Source organism: Bombus terrestris, chromosome 10 (genome assembly GCF_910591885.1).
Source record: "Bombus terrestris chromosome 10, iyBomTerr1.2, whole genome shotgun sequence".
NCBI classification, from domain to species: domain Eukaryota; kingdom Metazoa; phylum Arthropoda; class Insecta; order Hymenoptera; family Apidae; genus Bombus; species Bombus terrestris.
Genome location: NC_063278.1, coordinates 1,934,030 through 1,948,351, shown reverse-complemented (window position 1 = coordinate 1,948,351; position 14,322 = coordinate 1,934,030). Strand labels below are relative to the sequence as shown.

Below are 14,322 nucleotides of genomic sequence, written 5' to 3'. Positions count from 1 at the left end.
GCAAGCGTATCTACAACTTATATTCTGCCCTTGTGTGGTCATCGTATAGGATACAGCATTGACCTTGACATTACTCACCGACGATTCGATAAACCGAACAGAATACGATGGTCATGACGACGAACCACGTGTTCCAGTCGTGACGGTTGTTCACCGTAGCGACTCCGAGGAACATAAATATGATGGTTTCCGAGCTGCTCGACAACATCTTCATCGTGTATTTGACGGTTGTGTGCGATTTGTGCGAGATATTCGCCTCCACGTAATTCTTCATCGTGATGCCGCAGAAGGTGATCCTACGACAAAGAGAGGTCACGGTTAATCGACGAGGGTGGACGACACGTAGAGGGGTGGCTCGTGAGACGTTAGGATACCCGCGTATCGATCGCCATTCGGCCAGTTTCCCAAACGTCGTCGAAATTAATTCGAACGTATACGATCCGAGGGGTTTACGAAATCGACGGGCTACGGGCCAATGACGTCGATTCGATTTACGACAGGGACGTGACCGCTCCGCAACCCCTGCAAATTCGTGCCTACGTCTGTCTACGTACGTTTAGATGGCTCGCAGACCGGATCTGCGATTCATTCGTTAAATTGGGCTAAGGGAATTTAGGAGCTTGATTTTCGAATTTGCGAGTTTGAAGTCTTCTATTACAGTTGTCATTTTATGTTTCCGATCTATTGGCGCGGATAGAGAATTAACGCCATAGAGAGTTGTTTAGTTCGCTCCGTTTCTTTCTTTTTTTTACAGCACAGAATACGTTGTTTCGTATCGACTTCGATCGAAATGCATTAAGGTCATTGGTTACAAAAATACAAAGATACGATCCAATCATGAATAATAAGAGGTTATCGAATATGAATTAGTTGAAACGAAACGTCAAATGCAATTTAGAAGGCGAAGGTTTCGTTCTTTTCGCGGTACGATAAATATACGTACAATCGACATTGATTACATCCGATCAATTCTCGATCGATCTAAGACGGTCTGAAGGACTAGCAACGCTATTAAAATTCTAGTCAAGAATTCTTGATCAAATTTTCCTCAGACCAAAATTGGAAGAAAGAAGAAAAGAATTTCAAAGACGTAAAAGCGGTTAAAGTTCTCTTCTCTTTATCAAACGATTCTCATCGATTTCGCGTCGCTGTCCAAATATTCGCACATCTTAAACGTTTTTAAATAAACAGACCGTCAGTTTGTAATCGTGTCACGAGCATATGTCGGTCGTATATTCGAAAGCCATCTGTTTGTCAATCAAACACAAAAGGAGGCACTGTTTAATCGCATGAACAAAAATCACGGTAAGCAGAACAAGAACCGAGCGATTACGGGTTAAGCATATTTGAACAGTTATCACACAGCGGGCATTCTTTATATCGCGATCGATCATCGATTTCGCTAGAGAAACGTGTAAATAATAGACTTAACTAGAACCGCGTCGTTGTCGTAAAGCTTTCCACTATTTATGACGACCATTTCTTACCCTTTGGTTTTTTAAGATAAAGACCAGCCTTGAGAGAATTATCGAACAAATCGACGATCACGAGAACGTGCCATGCTTTTCTTCGATCCTTTTTCTTTCTCTCGCGACAAGTTTCGTACTTTCCATAATAAAACGGTGGGGAAAACGTGCTATTTTCACTTCGTCGTTTAACGAACAGTTTCTGCGAGGTTGCTCGAAGGCGTGTCGGAATCGTTACGTTTGTACATGACGCAAAATGTGCACGCTTCGCTCGATATACAGGGTGTTTTGTAATTGACAACGCATAAAACCACGTATAGCGTGATCCAACGTGAAAAATAAGCCGAGACTATACAAGGACCTTTTTCTCATACGGGGCATAGCTTTTGAGAAAATTGCGTTTGGTTGGCTTTCAGCTGAGAAGAAGAAGGGAGATTACTTTATTCTACGCGTGTAAAATAAAACGAGCAAAACGCGTGAAACATAAAGTTTGTTCGTTTAAATCGTTGTTTTCAAGAAAACAGAGTTCGATCGTATTAGAGCCGCGTATTAGACAGATTTTCAAACATTTCATTTCATACTTTCGATTTATCTTTCTACGTAGAAACATCGTGTATCAAATCGTACCGGCGGTTCGTAGCGAGACACCTTGTAGAGGTAACGATTCGCGTGAGAACTGGAAGGTCCTTTTTGGAATTTACTGCAGGCCGAGAGCGTGTCGAGGAATGAGCTATGCTCGTGCTGCAAATTTCTAGGTCGCGGTAGCCACGTGCGGCCTATTTGGTTTTATCGATGTAAACAAGGGAAACAGAGTGGAGAAATTTGCATATGTTCTTCTGTTTTCATGGTAAACTGACCTTTCGGAAAATTTTATCTTCGTTTGTTACGAGTCTGCTAATAATTTCATTTGCATAAAAAATATAGCAAACCTAGGCAATAACAATCATCCGTAGTTTTCTTGATGGAAAAAGATAAACGTTCCAGCGTACACAGAGACAACTAAGAAGCTTTTTCGGTAGATGTTAAAAACGTACGTATAACCAATTTACGCGTTGCCTTTAAATATTCTCTCTGTTTGCATTCTGACAACTGGCTAAAGAGCTCGCAGAAGTAGATCGGTTAACTTACGCCAGAATGCTGGACATGTGAAAAATCTCAGCGTTTAGGTAGGCCAGGTAAGCCATGACGAATATGAAGATGGGCTCGATCACGCGAACCTGATGAGTGAACCTCGTAACGAATCCAGTTGCGATGCCCCATATCACTCCTATTATCGTGCCGCCGATCGCCACCACGAAGAACGAAGCAAATCCTGACAGTACGTCCGTGTAGAGTATTTCCGTTGGTCCTATCTCGTTGTACGCCTCGAACATGTGGTACAGTACCTGCGTGTCATTAAACAACCACAACTTATTCAGCTGTTCGTCCGATTAAGAGACTGCACGAGATGCCATCGAGTAGATAAGAATTCTTCGGGTATACGAAACGGAGTCTATGAAATGGAGGACACGTGAGGTCGAGTAATCTTTAAATGATGTAAGTACTGTTCCAAGATAAGGTTATAAGTCAGGGACTTTCTGATCTGGGCTAAGATTACGTTCGAACTTTTATTTACCGACTTTCCGCGAACAAATGTCGTTACATCGTGTTTTTAGTCTATTCGTTGGGACATTTTATTAGCGTTTAATGGTGTGTGCAATCTTATTAGCGCTCGCGTGTAATTTTGTATTTTAACAATAGAACTACCGATAGTTAACACGAAGCTATTTCTACCAAAACCAGTGAAAATGACTGGTTTTTAAAAAATACGTAATAATAGAATATTTTTATATTTATCGATTTATTATTTTCCCACAGATGGAATTCCATGTTATGTAGTAGATTTTTGGTATTATTAATCCATCTGGGATCCTTAAACGAGGTTTATAAAATTGTAGAGTCAGTCATTTCGACTGGTATTTCTAGTGTTAGCGTCTAGCGATCGATCCGGAATTTTCCTGATAATTGATATCGTCATATCGAACGATACGCGATAAAAATTTGAAAAGCGTGTGGCAAGTTGTACAAAACGAGAAAACTGGCAGGATCTTTTTACACTTTGACAAGTATCGGTCATTTTGGCTGCTATTAATATAAGTAGCCTTGATATAAAATTATTTCGAGTTCGAATACGTAAGAAACGAAAGTCATTACATCATTGCGGAAAAAAGTATAACACGAAATAGGGATTTTAAAATAAAATTGTAAAACCAGTCGATTTGACTGGTGCGGTAGTTCCAGTGTTAAGGTGGAAGGGCGAATAAAGGTACAGCGTGAGTTATAGTAGGCTTTCGTTTGATCGATCCATGCGGTAATAAGACGTTACTTTGATCAACGAACGATCGATTAATGAAAGTTTATAAACTAATATATCTATAGACTGGGATTAAACAATATATATGTAATATGTTACGTAACGAGTATCTTAACCCTTTGTGCACTGCTATGTCGAGTGTGACTCGACATCAGTTTTTATCTCAGCAGCTCCTTTGTCGAGTCCCACTCGACGTTCTTTCGGTCCCACCCTTCTTTGTGAAACGTGCGAAAGAAAAGCAGGATTGCGTCCTAGAAATTGTTTCGTGATATATCATACACTAAAAGATTACAAAATACAACGATAAAACTGGTATTTAAGTGAATTTCTTTCGTAGTTTATTCATCTAAATTGTCTTATATTTTAATTAAAGTAAATTTCAAATAAAGCACTTAAAAGCGTTGGCAGCTGCTGGTAACGAAATTGAAATAAAACTCCGAGTGCAAAGGGTTAAAGTGTGTTTTACTCGTGATATTTTATACGTTGATTCTTATGCTTGTAAACTTTGCACGTTTATACTCGTTGTTAGACTACAAATGTTTGCGCAATTTCATATTATAACTAGAAAACAATGTTTATATAACGTTAGTCATGAATATAACTAGAAAAATTCATCTTAGATAGGAATTCGTTCCTTCTGTTAGATACCACTGCCTTGTATATAGAATATTTAGATATTTTATATATTTTTATGTGTCAATTTTTGTGTACAATTTTTCACTCCTAAGTTTCTCAAAAATACACGGGCATCCGCATTGTACTCGTCAGAAATGCATATACACGCGCAGCGTAATTACGATGAGAGAGATATGCGTAAAGATCCTCGGAACTAGCACAACATTAAAGGTAGTTAAGTCCTCTAAGATGAACATAAACGGTACTTACGACGGTGACAGCGTCGTTCAACAAGCTCTCCCCGAATACGACGATGTACAAGATTTCGTTCACGTGAATTTCCTCGAAGACCGCTAGCACGGCGACAGGGTCAACGGCGCTGATCAACGCGGAGAACAGGAACATTTGCAACAGCGGAGTTTCGAAACCGAACAGGCCGCTCTTACCTAACACCCATAACGAAGCTCCTATAAACAATTTACAAAAAAAAAAAAAAAAAAATAAATATAGAAATATTAAAAATCAAGCATTTTAATCAAATTTTAGTTTAATCCAAAGTTAATTAAGATTGCAGTTTAAACGCCATTGAAATGCAAGTGATTGAAATTTTCGAGCAGTAGTTTATTAAAAGGTCAAAACTCGAGTTTCTGGACTTTCAATAATTGGTAAAACGATTCATTTTGAAGCTCGTTCAACTGTTTCGTATTATGAAGTATTCTACAAATGTAATTAGTTTTTAATGAAATTCAATCGGAATCAATGGTGAATGTAAACTTCGTTTCTTTGTGTTCGCAATGAACGTAGGTGTTTAGGGGGAAATGTTCCACATTCCTTTTTATTAATTTAATTACAAATTTAATCGAAAGTTAAAACGTCGTAACCATTCGTTATATTTAATCGTCTGCCCCTATCTTCTTTACTTTATTTCGTTGATCGTCGTTCGGTTATGATTATATATCGTGTAATACTGCTCGGTTTAAGCTTCGAATATAGAAAATACGATTTTGTAAAATTGGAGCACATATATCGATATACAAATGGTAAAACATAAAAATGTTACATCGAAACTACATATATGTCCACAGATAAATTCGCTCAATCAGCATGATAGCAACCCGGTAACAAAGTTGTCTCGCTTTATAATAAAATCTAAAACCAGAATCTCCATCGCTTTATTAAATTTTCATGTAAACTTTTGTCCAGTATTTTTCAATACATCGCGTGTGAAATAACATTTCCAACTTTTCGTATATCCCACTATTTTCAATACGCCAATGTCATAACTGTTTCTGTCCTGTGTTATATCTCGTCCTGTACAAATTCTAAGTTCTAAGCGACACGTTTCGAACCCAAACGCGTAAAGAAACCAATCGCTAACTCGATACGAAAAAAGAGATCAATCTGTGATCCAAGGTAAAAATCGTTGGTATGAAAATTTTTGGCAAGGATCGTCCTCGAGTTAGCGGCGTTTATTCATCGATATTAATAACGAACGCGGATCACCGGTTCCACGAATGTCGCGTTCTCGCGGAGTCTTTAATTATCGTCGACATCGAGGAAGTTGCGCACGTTTCGTAACGAAGAAACGTCGCACGTTCGCGAACACGTTGCGCCGTAAACAGAATTCGCGTGGGCGCGTTCGACATCCGCGTGTTTCCACACTCGATACACCTAGGCGTTCGCGTGCACGAGTTTCTATGTTTGTATAGGTGGTTGCGAAGCGCGTGGTTGAACTTTTCGAAAGGGTGAACGCGCGAAACGGACAGCTGGCATGAAAATACGAAATGTTGAGTTAATATTTAAAAAGAATACATGCTACGAATGTTTGTAACTGGCGACTGTGAACGTGAGCGTGAGTTTCGGATATTAATAGATTTTTGAGTACCCTCTAGGATGGTCTTCGATGTTCTTCTCTAATAAGAAAAGAATTTTTCCCTTAAAGTTTTCTCTAGTTGTTATAGACAAGGTGGAACGTCGAATTTGATTATTATGATATTTACAAGCGTAGAGCGAAGTGGGTGCACGGTTGAACGTATACGTGGAAATTTTCGAAATTAATTCCGTGAAAAACTAAACTCCGAACGAAAGAGCTTTTATTTCATATATTTCCCATGTGTTTTAATAGGCTTTACTAGGAATTATTAAAAAAATATTTTCAGATTAATTAAAAAATTTATTTACGTTTTCATTCGCCGTCATATATAGAATTAATTGACAACTAAAATTTCTAGATTCGTATTAAAAGTTATATGGTATTTTTCTTCGGAAAGCTTTCAAACCTATCTAAAAATAGTTGGAAAAATAAAATCCCTAGAGTAATATGAAAAACTATGTTTCATTTCAGAAATAAACAGAGCGAGATTTAAAGTGATCTCTTTGAGATCCATCAAAGGATGAATTGCACTAACTTTTAAATGCGTTCAGCTATTTTTGTAGTACGGTAAATCTTAAGAAAAATTTACATATACGCGCGATATAAAGTAAAGAATAATATTAATTCGATGATTCCTGTACCTGATAGTTATATCAAGACCATTGAAAATATGTTCAAATCATTCAAGCGACATAGAAGCACTTATATGTTGCCGTCAGTGAATATCGTTTGATCGAGTTTATCGTTTAATCAACAACGAATCTTTTATTCCACTACGAGGTCTAATTAACTCCGTAAAGTGTTCTTGCGCGATTCTATCGCATCGAACGCTGCCTATGTTTGAGAAAGAAGTATTTCTGGACCAGCATCAATAATCTGACAAGTAGTTTGAACACCTGCTGCACAATTACTCTCGTGCACTCAACACACTCGATAATACGTTTCTTACAAACGTGATTGGTAAAAAATAAACAGAGGTAGAAACGTAGAAGCTACTAACATGTTCAACGAAAAGACGTAACTGACGTAAAAACAATGTAACAACATAGGAGGAAATAAATATTTACATGCTCAACGTGAATACTTAAAAAAAAAAAAAAAAAAAAAAAAAAGAAGAAGGAGAAACGCTTCTCTACTGTTTTTAAAAAGCACCATCTATCTCAGTTTACATTGAAAAACGTCCACATCGGCGATCTCTTTAAATCATCACAATCCGTATCCACGTAGAAGAGGCCAAACGAAAATAAAAAAATATCGTGGAGATCGTAGATCGATGTAACTGAAAAGCTACCTTAGCAAGAGAGAAAACCTAAAAAAATATATATAGAGAAGAGCGTATCTTGTTTGCGTAATCTTGAAGAGTGGATCTTAAATTTTGGACGATTCACTGTGATTTATATTGGGATAATGGAAATATAATATCGCAATAATAAAATAGAAAACGTATTAGAACGATGGATCCCTTCTGGAAGCATGTCTTATAAATCAGAGACATAAAACAAATTTTGTCATGGTTTACAAAGGATAACTCGTATCATAATCCGCTAGAAATATTTCATTTCTTCCAAGTACCATAAAATTTACGATCCAACGTTTATCGATATTTATCAATTTTATTATTTAATGAAATAATTTATAATAGCATCTACGTAGAAGAATAAAGATATTAAGAAAATTGCTGGAATTCTCGTGCTTTCCGTACCCATAATTTGAAAAGAAACGAAATTTTCAAATATAAATTCACTAAAATCATAGGTATACCCTGTAAACTAATCCGCTGTGCCAAAGAATTTCCTTGCTATAGACTCGAAGTCTGACGTACAACTAAATGATATTACGATATCGAAAATATTATAAACGAAATGATTCCTATCGCAGGCTAAGAGCGATGCAATTAGTTACGCGATACATGGCGATTGTTAAACGTTCGATACGTTAGTAGCGGAAAATCGAATGGCTCGGTCAGCGAACAACGTTGAAATGAAATTTTACGGCTCTACTTTCCGCTACTTCGTAATAGTTTTGAATTTTTACTAACCTATCGACAAGGTGTTAAATATAGTCCCAATGACGGCGAACAGGAGTATCGTTCCCAGATGGTCGAAGAATAGTCGGTTCGGCATGAAATAGCCAGCATCCAGGATGATGGGCGGTAGCATGTAGAGGAAGAACGTGTCGGGAGTTAAGGGTGACACGTGGACGCTGCTCGCCTGGAACAGTAAGACACCAACGACGACGCCGACAACGATCAGCAAACAGGACTCCGGAAAGATCTTGCTCAGCTTTGACGTCATGTGGAAGCCTGCACGTACGCGATCATAATTTAACACGGCCTCGCTTTACGTACATTATCACCCGTGATAACTGAACGACGCGAAAATCGCAATGGTATAGGTCAAGATATCGGCGACTCGAACTTCATCGCGTATTTTAACTTTCAAAGGTATCGTCACTTTAGTTTCGTAATTAATTAACAAGCTGTAACTTTATTCTCGGACGCGAAGCAATTTTTCACGGCTTGAGAAGGTACAACGAATTTTCTAGAATAATAAACAGCGAACACTATTTCATTAAAAGTAGCTGTGGATTGACTTATATCGCTATGATTCACAGCATTGTTGCAATTATTCGAACGATATTAATAGTCGGTGGATGTTGTCGGAATAATTTGAATTCACGGCATATGATAAGACACGCGAAGATAGTACTCGTTGTTCCAATAAAGAATTATTTACGCTAAGAATGATAAAAATCTTTTAGATTATAATTTTTATAACGCGAAAGACGCGTGTTTTTCGTGTTCGAACAGTTATGAATAATATTGCACGTAGGTGTATTAATAGAACGGGGAACGTGGCGGAAGAGTAGGATCGCGAAAAATCGTCTCGTTGTTAGATCGTAGTGGTAGCACGCAAACGTTTTATTATTAACGCTCGTTCGACGAACGTTGTACTTGGACCGGTTTTTAAACCGCCTGTTGCAGCTTATCACGGAACTAGTTCTCTCGTCTTCGGTTTTGGTATCGAGCAGGTCATTCTGAGATAACGAGAATTTTGCGAATATCGTTTAACGATCGAATTGTACTAAAACTATCAATTCGGCTATGACCCGAATGTTTCTTTCGCAATAATGTAATCTCCGATACTCTTCGACATAGTATCGAATTTTTAAATTGCTCTCCTATAAGAGATAGACACGTGCAAATTCTGTCGTCGAACAGAAGGCAGGGAGACGCGATATTGGCTGTTATTTTTGTAAGATGTGTTGAATCTATAAAAAGCCTCATTGTATACGGACAACAGTAGTTCACGAGCATGTTGCAAACGGGATCGATATTACTGAGAAACAAGTAGAACCCTCGTTATTCGAATCTTTAGTTCGTACTTGTTACATCGAGTTGTCTGACCACCGTATTATCGACATAGTTATATTATATCGTCCCCCTTCGAAATGGAAACGTTTTACATTAACTCGAACACGATAGAATGCAACACAATGCAGCCTTATTTATAGAGTTTAATGCGAGTCTAATATTCAATAATCATTTATATAACAGAGTAGGTAATATTCAGAGATTAATGTTTACTAGGTGGAAATAAACTATGAGACAATCGACTAGTTTCATAATGGTTACGATTATAATTCGAATAATTGAGACTATTAATTAATTACTAGACTGCAGATGTTTATGCAATTCCGACTTTTTGTAAATATAATTCTAGAAATTAAACAGAGATTCATAACACCATAATAATAGAGAATTATTCGATAATAATAAAAATAATAATTATCAAATTATTAAAATAATACGATTAATAATAAATAATACTAAATTATTCGAGCAATGAAATTAATATTAAATAATGTTTAAATTATCAGAGCAAGTAAATTAATAGTAGGTAATGCTAAATATTATAACGAAACATTTTTGGATATTTAATACATAATAAAGAAACTTCTTCAAATATTTACTATAAATCCTAATAATTACGTTACTTGAATTATTTCTCAGACAAGAAAGAAGAAATATTGAAACGATCTTCTAGCAAAAATGTAAACTGAGAACGTAAAATGTATCATGAAGATTATTTTCTCTAGTTTGAATTTTCCAAGCGATTGAAAGCAAAATGCGATTGAAAGCGTTTAATAAATACAAAAACCGACACACAGAGAAGCATATAATCAAATAAATCGGATTAAGAATCGGTCGAATGTTTCTACCTCGATAATTTTCAATATTTCCGATAATTCTGTTCGAAATTTCCAAGTAATCATTTCGTAAAATATTATCTCTTATCTTCCCAACCAACCAAACATAATCCGAATTTAACAACAAATCCCAATATTATCGTAAAAAGTAAGAACGACGATTTCTTAAGCGAACAATAATAAAATGTTAATTGTGGAATTCGAACGATAAACGATGTAGATGCCAAAGGGATAAAAAGTGGCTCTTTTTAGTAAAACTTCAACGTTATACCGAATACGATGTTAAACATTGTAAGTGCTGGAATAATTCATTGAAGAATTCATTAGGTTTTAGAACTATTAAAGTGGAGCGTCGACTTTAAACCAGTATACCTCATTCATACTGAAAATCTCCACTTTCGACACTTAGAGTGATTCACGGAAGTATTTGAATACTTATCGCAAGAACCTCTTACGTATAATACTACGTGCATCATGGAAAGCATATCAAAGTTTCATTAATATTGTAACGACACGATTATTACGATAGTATTGAAACAAATTGGAAAACTAAAAGCTATGACATATTTATCGAAAATTTGTAAGGCAATATTTCCATGCTGTATACTAATTTTTTACCAAGTTTGTGTGTTGCGTTTAACGTTATCTAGCTTCTACGTTCCATACAATCGTTCTACACGCAACTACGATTAATGTTTCTCCTTTCTATTTCAAGTCCGTACCTAATACGATATTAATCTATTTAATTGTACATTTAATCAAATTATTATCGATATTGGGACAAATTTTACGGCTAAACGTTCGCGTTTTTATTTCGCGTAGAAAACTATAAATTCGAAGATACTATGAAATCCGAATACGAGTGCGAATAACTATACATGCATATAAGTTCAGATCGATTGCCAAACTTTGTCGATAGAATCGTGCTTCGTGAGAGCACGAATGAAACTTTGAAAGCTTGCATAACACGCGTAATACATTCTTCAAACTCTGCTACGATAACTAAACCAAAATACCATCACGAATCGTTACAAATAATTAAACATCTCAACTGCTGCATTACGTCTCAAAATTCCTGCATCGAATTCGCCGAACGAGGGTCAAAAGCCATCGGTTTACCGAAATTACCACGCGGCAGCGACAAGAGTCGACCGCACAGCGGCTACCAACGAAACTAACAAACAATCAATGCCTGAGCCAAGTTCAAGCTGCACGCATTCCGTACCTATTTTCGCGAGACTCGCGAAGAAGATCCAGATTCCAATGATAAACGGTGTCTCGACTCGATGAAACTCCACAGACATGATCTTATACTCCGGTTTGCTAGGCTTAGATTCATCTTCGTGCCCTTCCATCGCCTGATTCGACGACAAATGTTCCATGGAATTCGCTGCTTCGTCTTGTCCGGAGGCCAAACTTCGAAAAGACACGTCATCGGGCAACGAACCATCGATGGGACCCATAGGACCGAAACTTTTGCCTGGATAAGGCTCCCTGAGATCTCGAGGGAACTCATGATCGTCGACGATCGGTCCATGAATCGCGTAGTCGTTGTTAGGAATTCGTCTGTTCGGTTGTAGATCAGGCACGGACTCGTAGAACCTCGCTAAACCCGCGTGACCTTGAGCAGACCAACAAGCAAGGATCAACGCAAACGCGATCATCGTCGAGATGACGATACGTGGAGCCATGACGATGTTACTCGACGATTACGATGCCGATCTGGGATACGGGGACCGCGCTGATTTTTCGCGCTCGTCCACCGGTGCTGAGTCACCCTCTGTACCATCAGAGACCTCCGACCTCGAGAAACCTTAGTTTCAATGGCTCCCGCTGTTCGAAGGGAGTGCACCCTCGTGTATCCACCTCACTGCACCCTTCTCGTGTCTTTTTCTACCACGAGTTTTGCTCTCACGGTATAATCTTCCGAGTCTTTACGAACTACTTATTTATTCAACGTCGAAGATTTCATTTACTTATTTACTTATTTGTTTGTGTACTCAACGGCGCAGATTTATTTCGCAATTATTCTATTATTCCGTTTCCTGAACGATGATCGTTTAAGAATCGTTCAAGGAGATTGTATCGTATTGTATCACACGTGGAAGACGATCGTTTCACACCCTCAGCAGTACGTTTGATTTCTACGATAGTCCTATTTATTGATGTTGCAGATTAAACGAGCCAGGCTCGCTTATTGCTTCTATGGCAGGCATTTACTCTCCGATTCTGTTTTCTATCACTCGTTGTACGCACGGTTCGCGATAGCAACAACAACTTCTTCGAACTGTTTTCCTAAACACACATGAGATTCTCAAGATTCTTCCGTATATCAGGATGATGATTCGTTAGAGATTCCGCTTAATAGAGGAGAAAAATTCCTATCGATTCACAAACGAGACACGGCAGGGATCCTTAAACAGCCGCGCTTCCGTTCTCCTCTTCGATATTGCTTCACTGTCGGCCTCGTTCCACGACGTTTCTATATTTGTATCGTCGATGACCTTTTCCGGCGGCCAACGAGTTCCAAAGCCGATCTCCTAGCCACAGTGTCAACGAACCCTTTGGAGTACAGCGAAGAACAGAGAGGCAGAGAGAGAGAGAGAGAGAGAGACGTAGTAGAGCGACCTAGACGTCGGGCAAAATCGAGATCCATTTTCGTTGCAGCGGAAAAAAGGAGCGGAGGTCCGCGGCGGCATATTTGTTTTGGTACTTACCGCGGGTCCGACGCTGCTTCTGCCTCGCGAGCGTGCTCTCCCCGCCGTTTATTGGCTGGTTATCGACGAAGAAGAGAGAGTGTTCTCGGTACGCAGCTGCAACAGAACCAGACCAGGGGGTGATCAGGCACTCGAGCAGCCCTTATCGAGCCTCCACTACTTAACCATTGTGTTTATGTTCCTTGCACAAGCAACGGCCTTGCGATTACGATCGATCGAGCGCGCAGATTCGCCTGATCACTTTATTAACAATATAATCAGAAAAATACTTCACTGGAAACAGGCTTCTTTATTCGACTCTGTCCCTCTTGCGATAGTAGAACGTTCCTTTTACCTTGTTTTCGTCATTCGTCAACGAGACTCGAAATATTCTAATTCAACGAGAACAATTTCCAAAAGGTAGATACGGTACTGTTCACGAACGAGTCAGGAAACCACAGGGTGGATATACCGCTGGTTCGGACGAGTTTCTGGGCGGCAGCTAGCGTAAGAAGGTTCACGCTGGTACTTGCCGATACACGAGCCTCCTGTAACTCAGATAACCATCCGGAGACTCGAACGGAGGGCACGGGACGACGACGTGGCAGCCGGGCAGATGCATCGTGGAGTCGTTAAAATGGAAGGTTGCGTGGCATTCCCAGGTTTCAGCGGTGCGCTTCGATCGACCGTCACGGCAGCACTGCGCGAACAGGAGTCGTCGAGTCGCGCGCCGGCTCTCGGCAGCTACGTCGACGTCGTGCACACGATCAACACCATTGCCACGATCAGAGCTAAGGGCATCGACGAACGTTGCCAAAAACGTGCGTAGCTGCCGACGAGGCCACCCTCGACGTCGCTACTGGCACTAGGCTCCACGCATTTCCATCCTTCTTTCTCTAACTTTCGCCCGTTTAATATCTCCCGTCTTCCTCCTATATAGCGCTGTCCCGCTTCGACTCACTGCTATCTCATCATTCTGTCTCCTTCTAGTTAGGTCTCCTTGCCCCTCGTCGGTGAGGTTCCAGCCAGCTGATCGTTGCGAGAACCCGCGCAGGCGTCGCGACGCCCCGATATAGTATCACGCGGCGGCAGCGACGACGACGACGACGA

General features: G+C 39.2%; 1 protein-coding gene across 8 annotated transcripts in view; it reads right to left on the bottom strand.

Annotated features, from left to right (window-relative positions):
* Positions 1 to 14,106, bottom strand: part of LOC100651167 (probable Na(+)/H(+) antiporter nhx-9) — a 43,148-nt gene extending 29,042 nt beyond the window's left edge. For 4 of the 8 annotated variants that reach the window (XM_048409292.1, XM_048409291.1, XM_048409293.1 and 1 more), the window contains exons 1-6: positions 13,234 to 14,102; positions 11,742 to 13,144; positions 8,346 to 8,609; positions 4,705 to 4,901; positions 2,595 to 2,851; positions 79 to 296 (exon numbers count right to left, since the gene is read on the bottom strand). In XM_048409292.1, coding sequence (XP_048265249.1) covers positions 79 to 296; positions 2,595 to 2,851; positions 4,705 to 4,901; positions 8,346 to 8,609; positions 11,742 to 12,207 — 1,402 coding nt within the window. In that variant the 5' untranslated portion in view covers positions 12,208 to 13,144; positions 13,234 to 14,102. Of the gene's footprint in view, positions 1 to 78; positions 297 to 2,594; positions 2,852 to 4,704; positions 4,902 to 8,345; positions 8,610 to 11,741; positions 13,145 to 13,233 lie in introns of all 8 variants that reach the window. The other 4 variants (XM_048409290.1, XM_048409297.1, XM_048409295.1 and 1 more) reach the window with 4 other exon arrangements.
* Between the last annotated feature and the right edge of the window lie 216 nt (positions 14,107 to 14,322).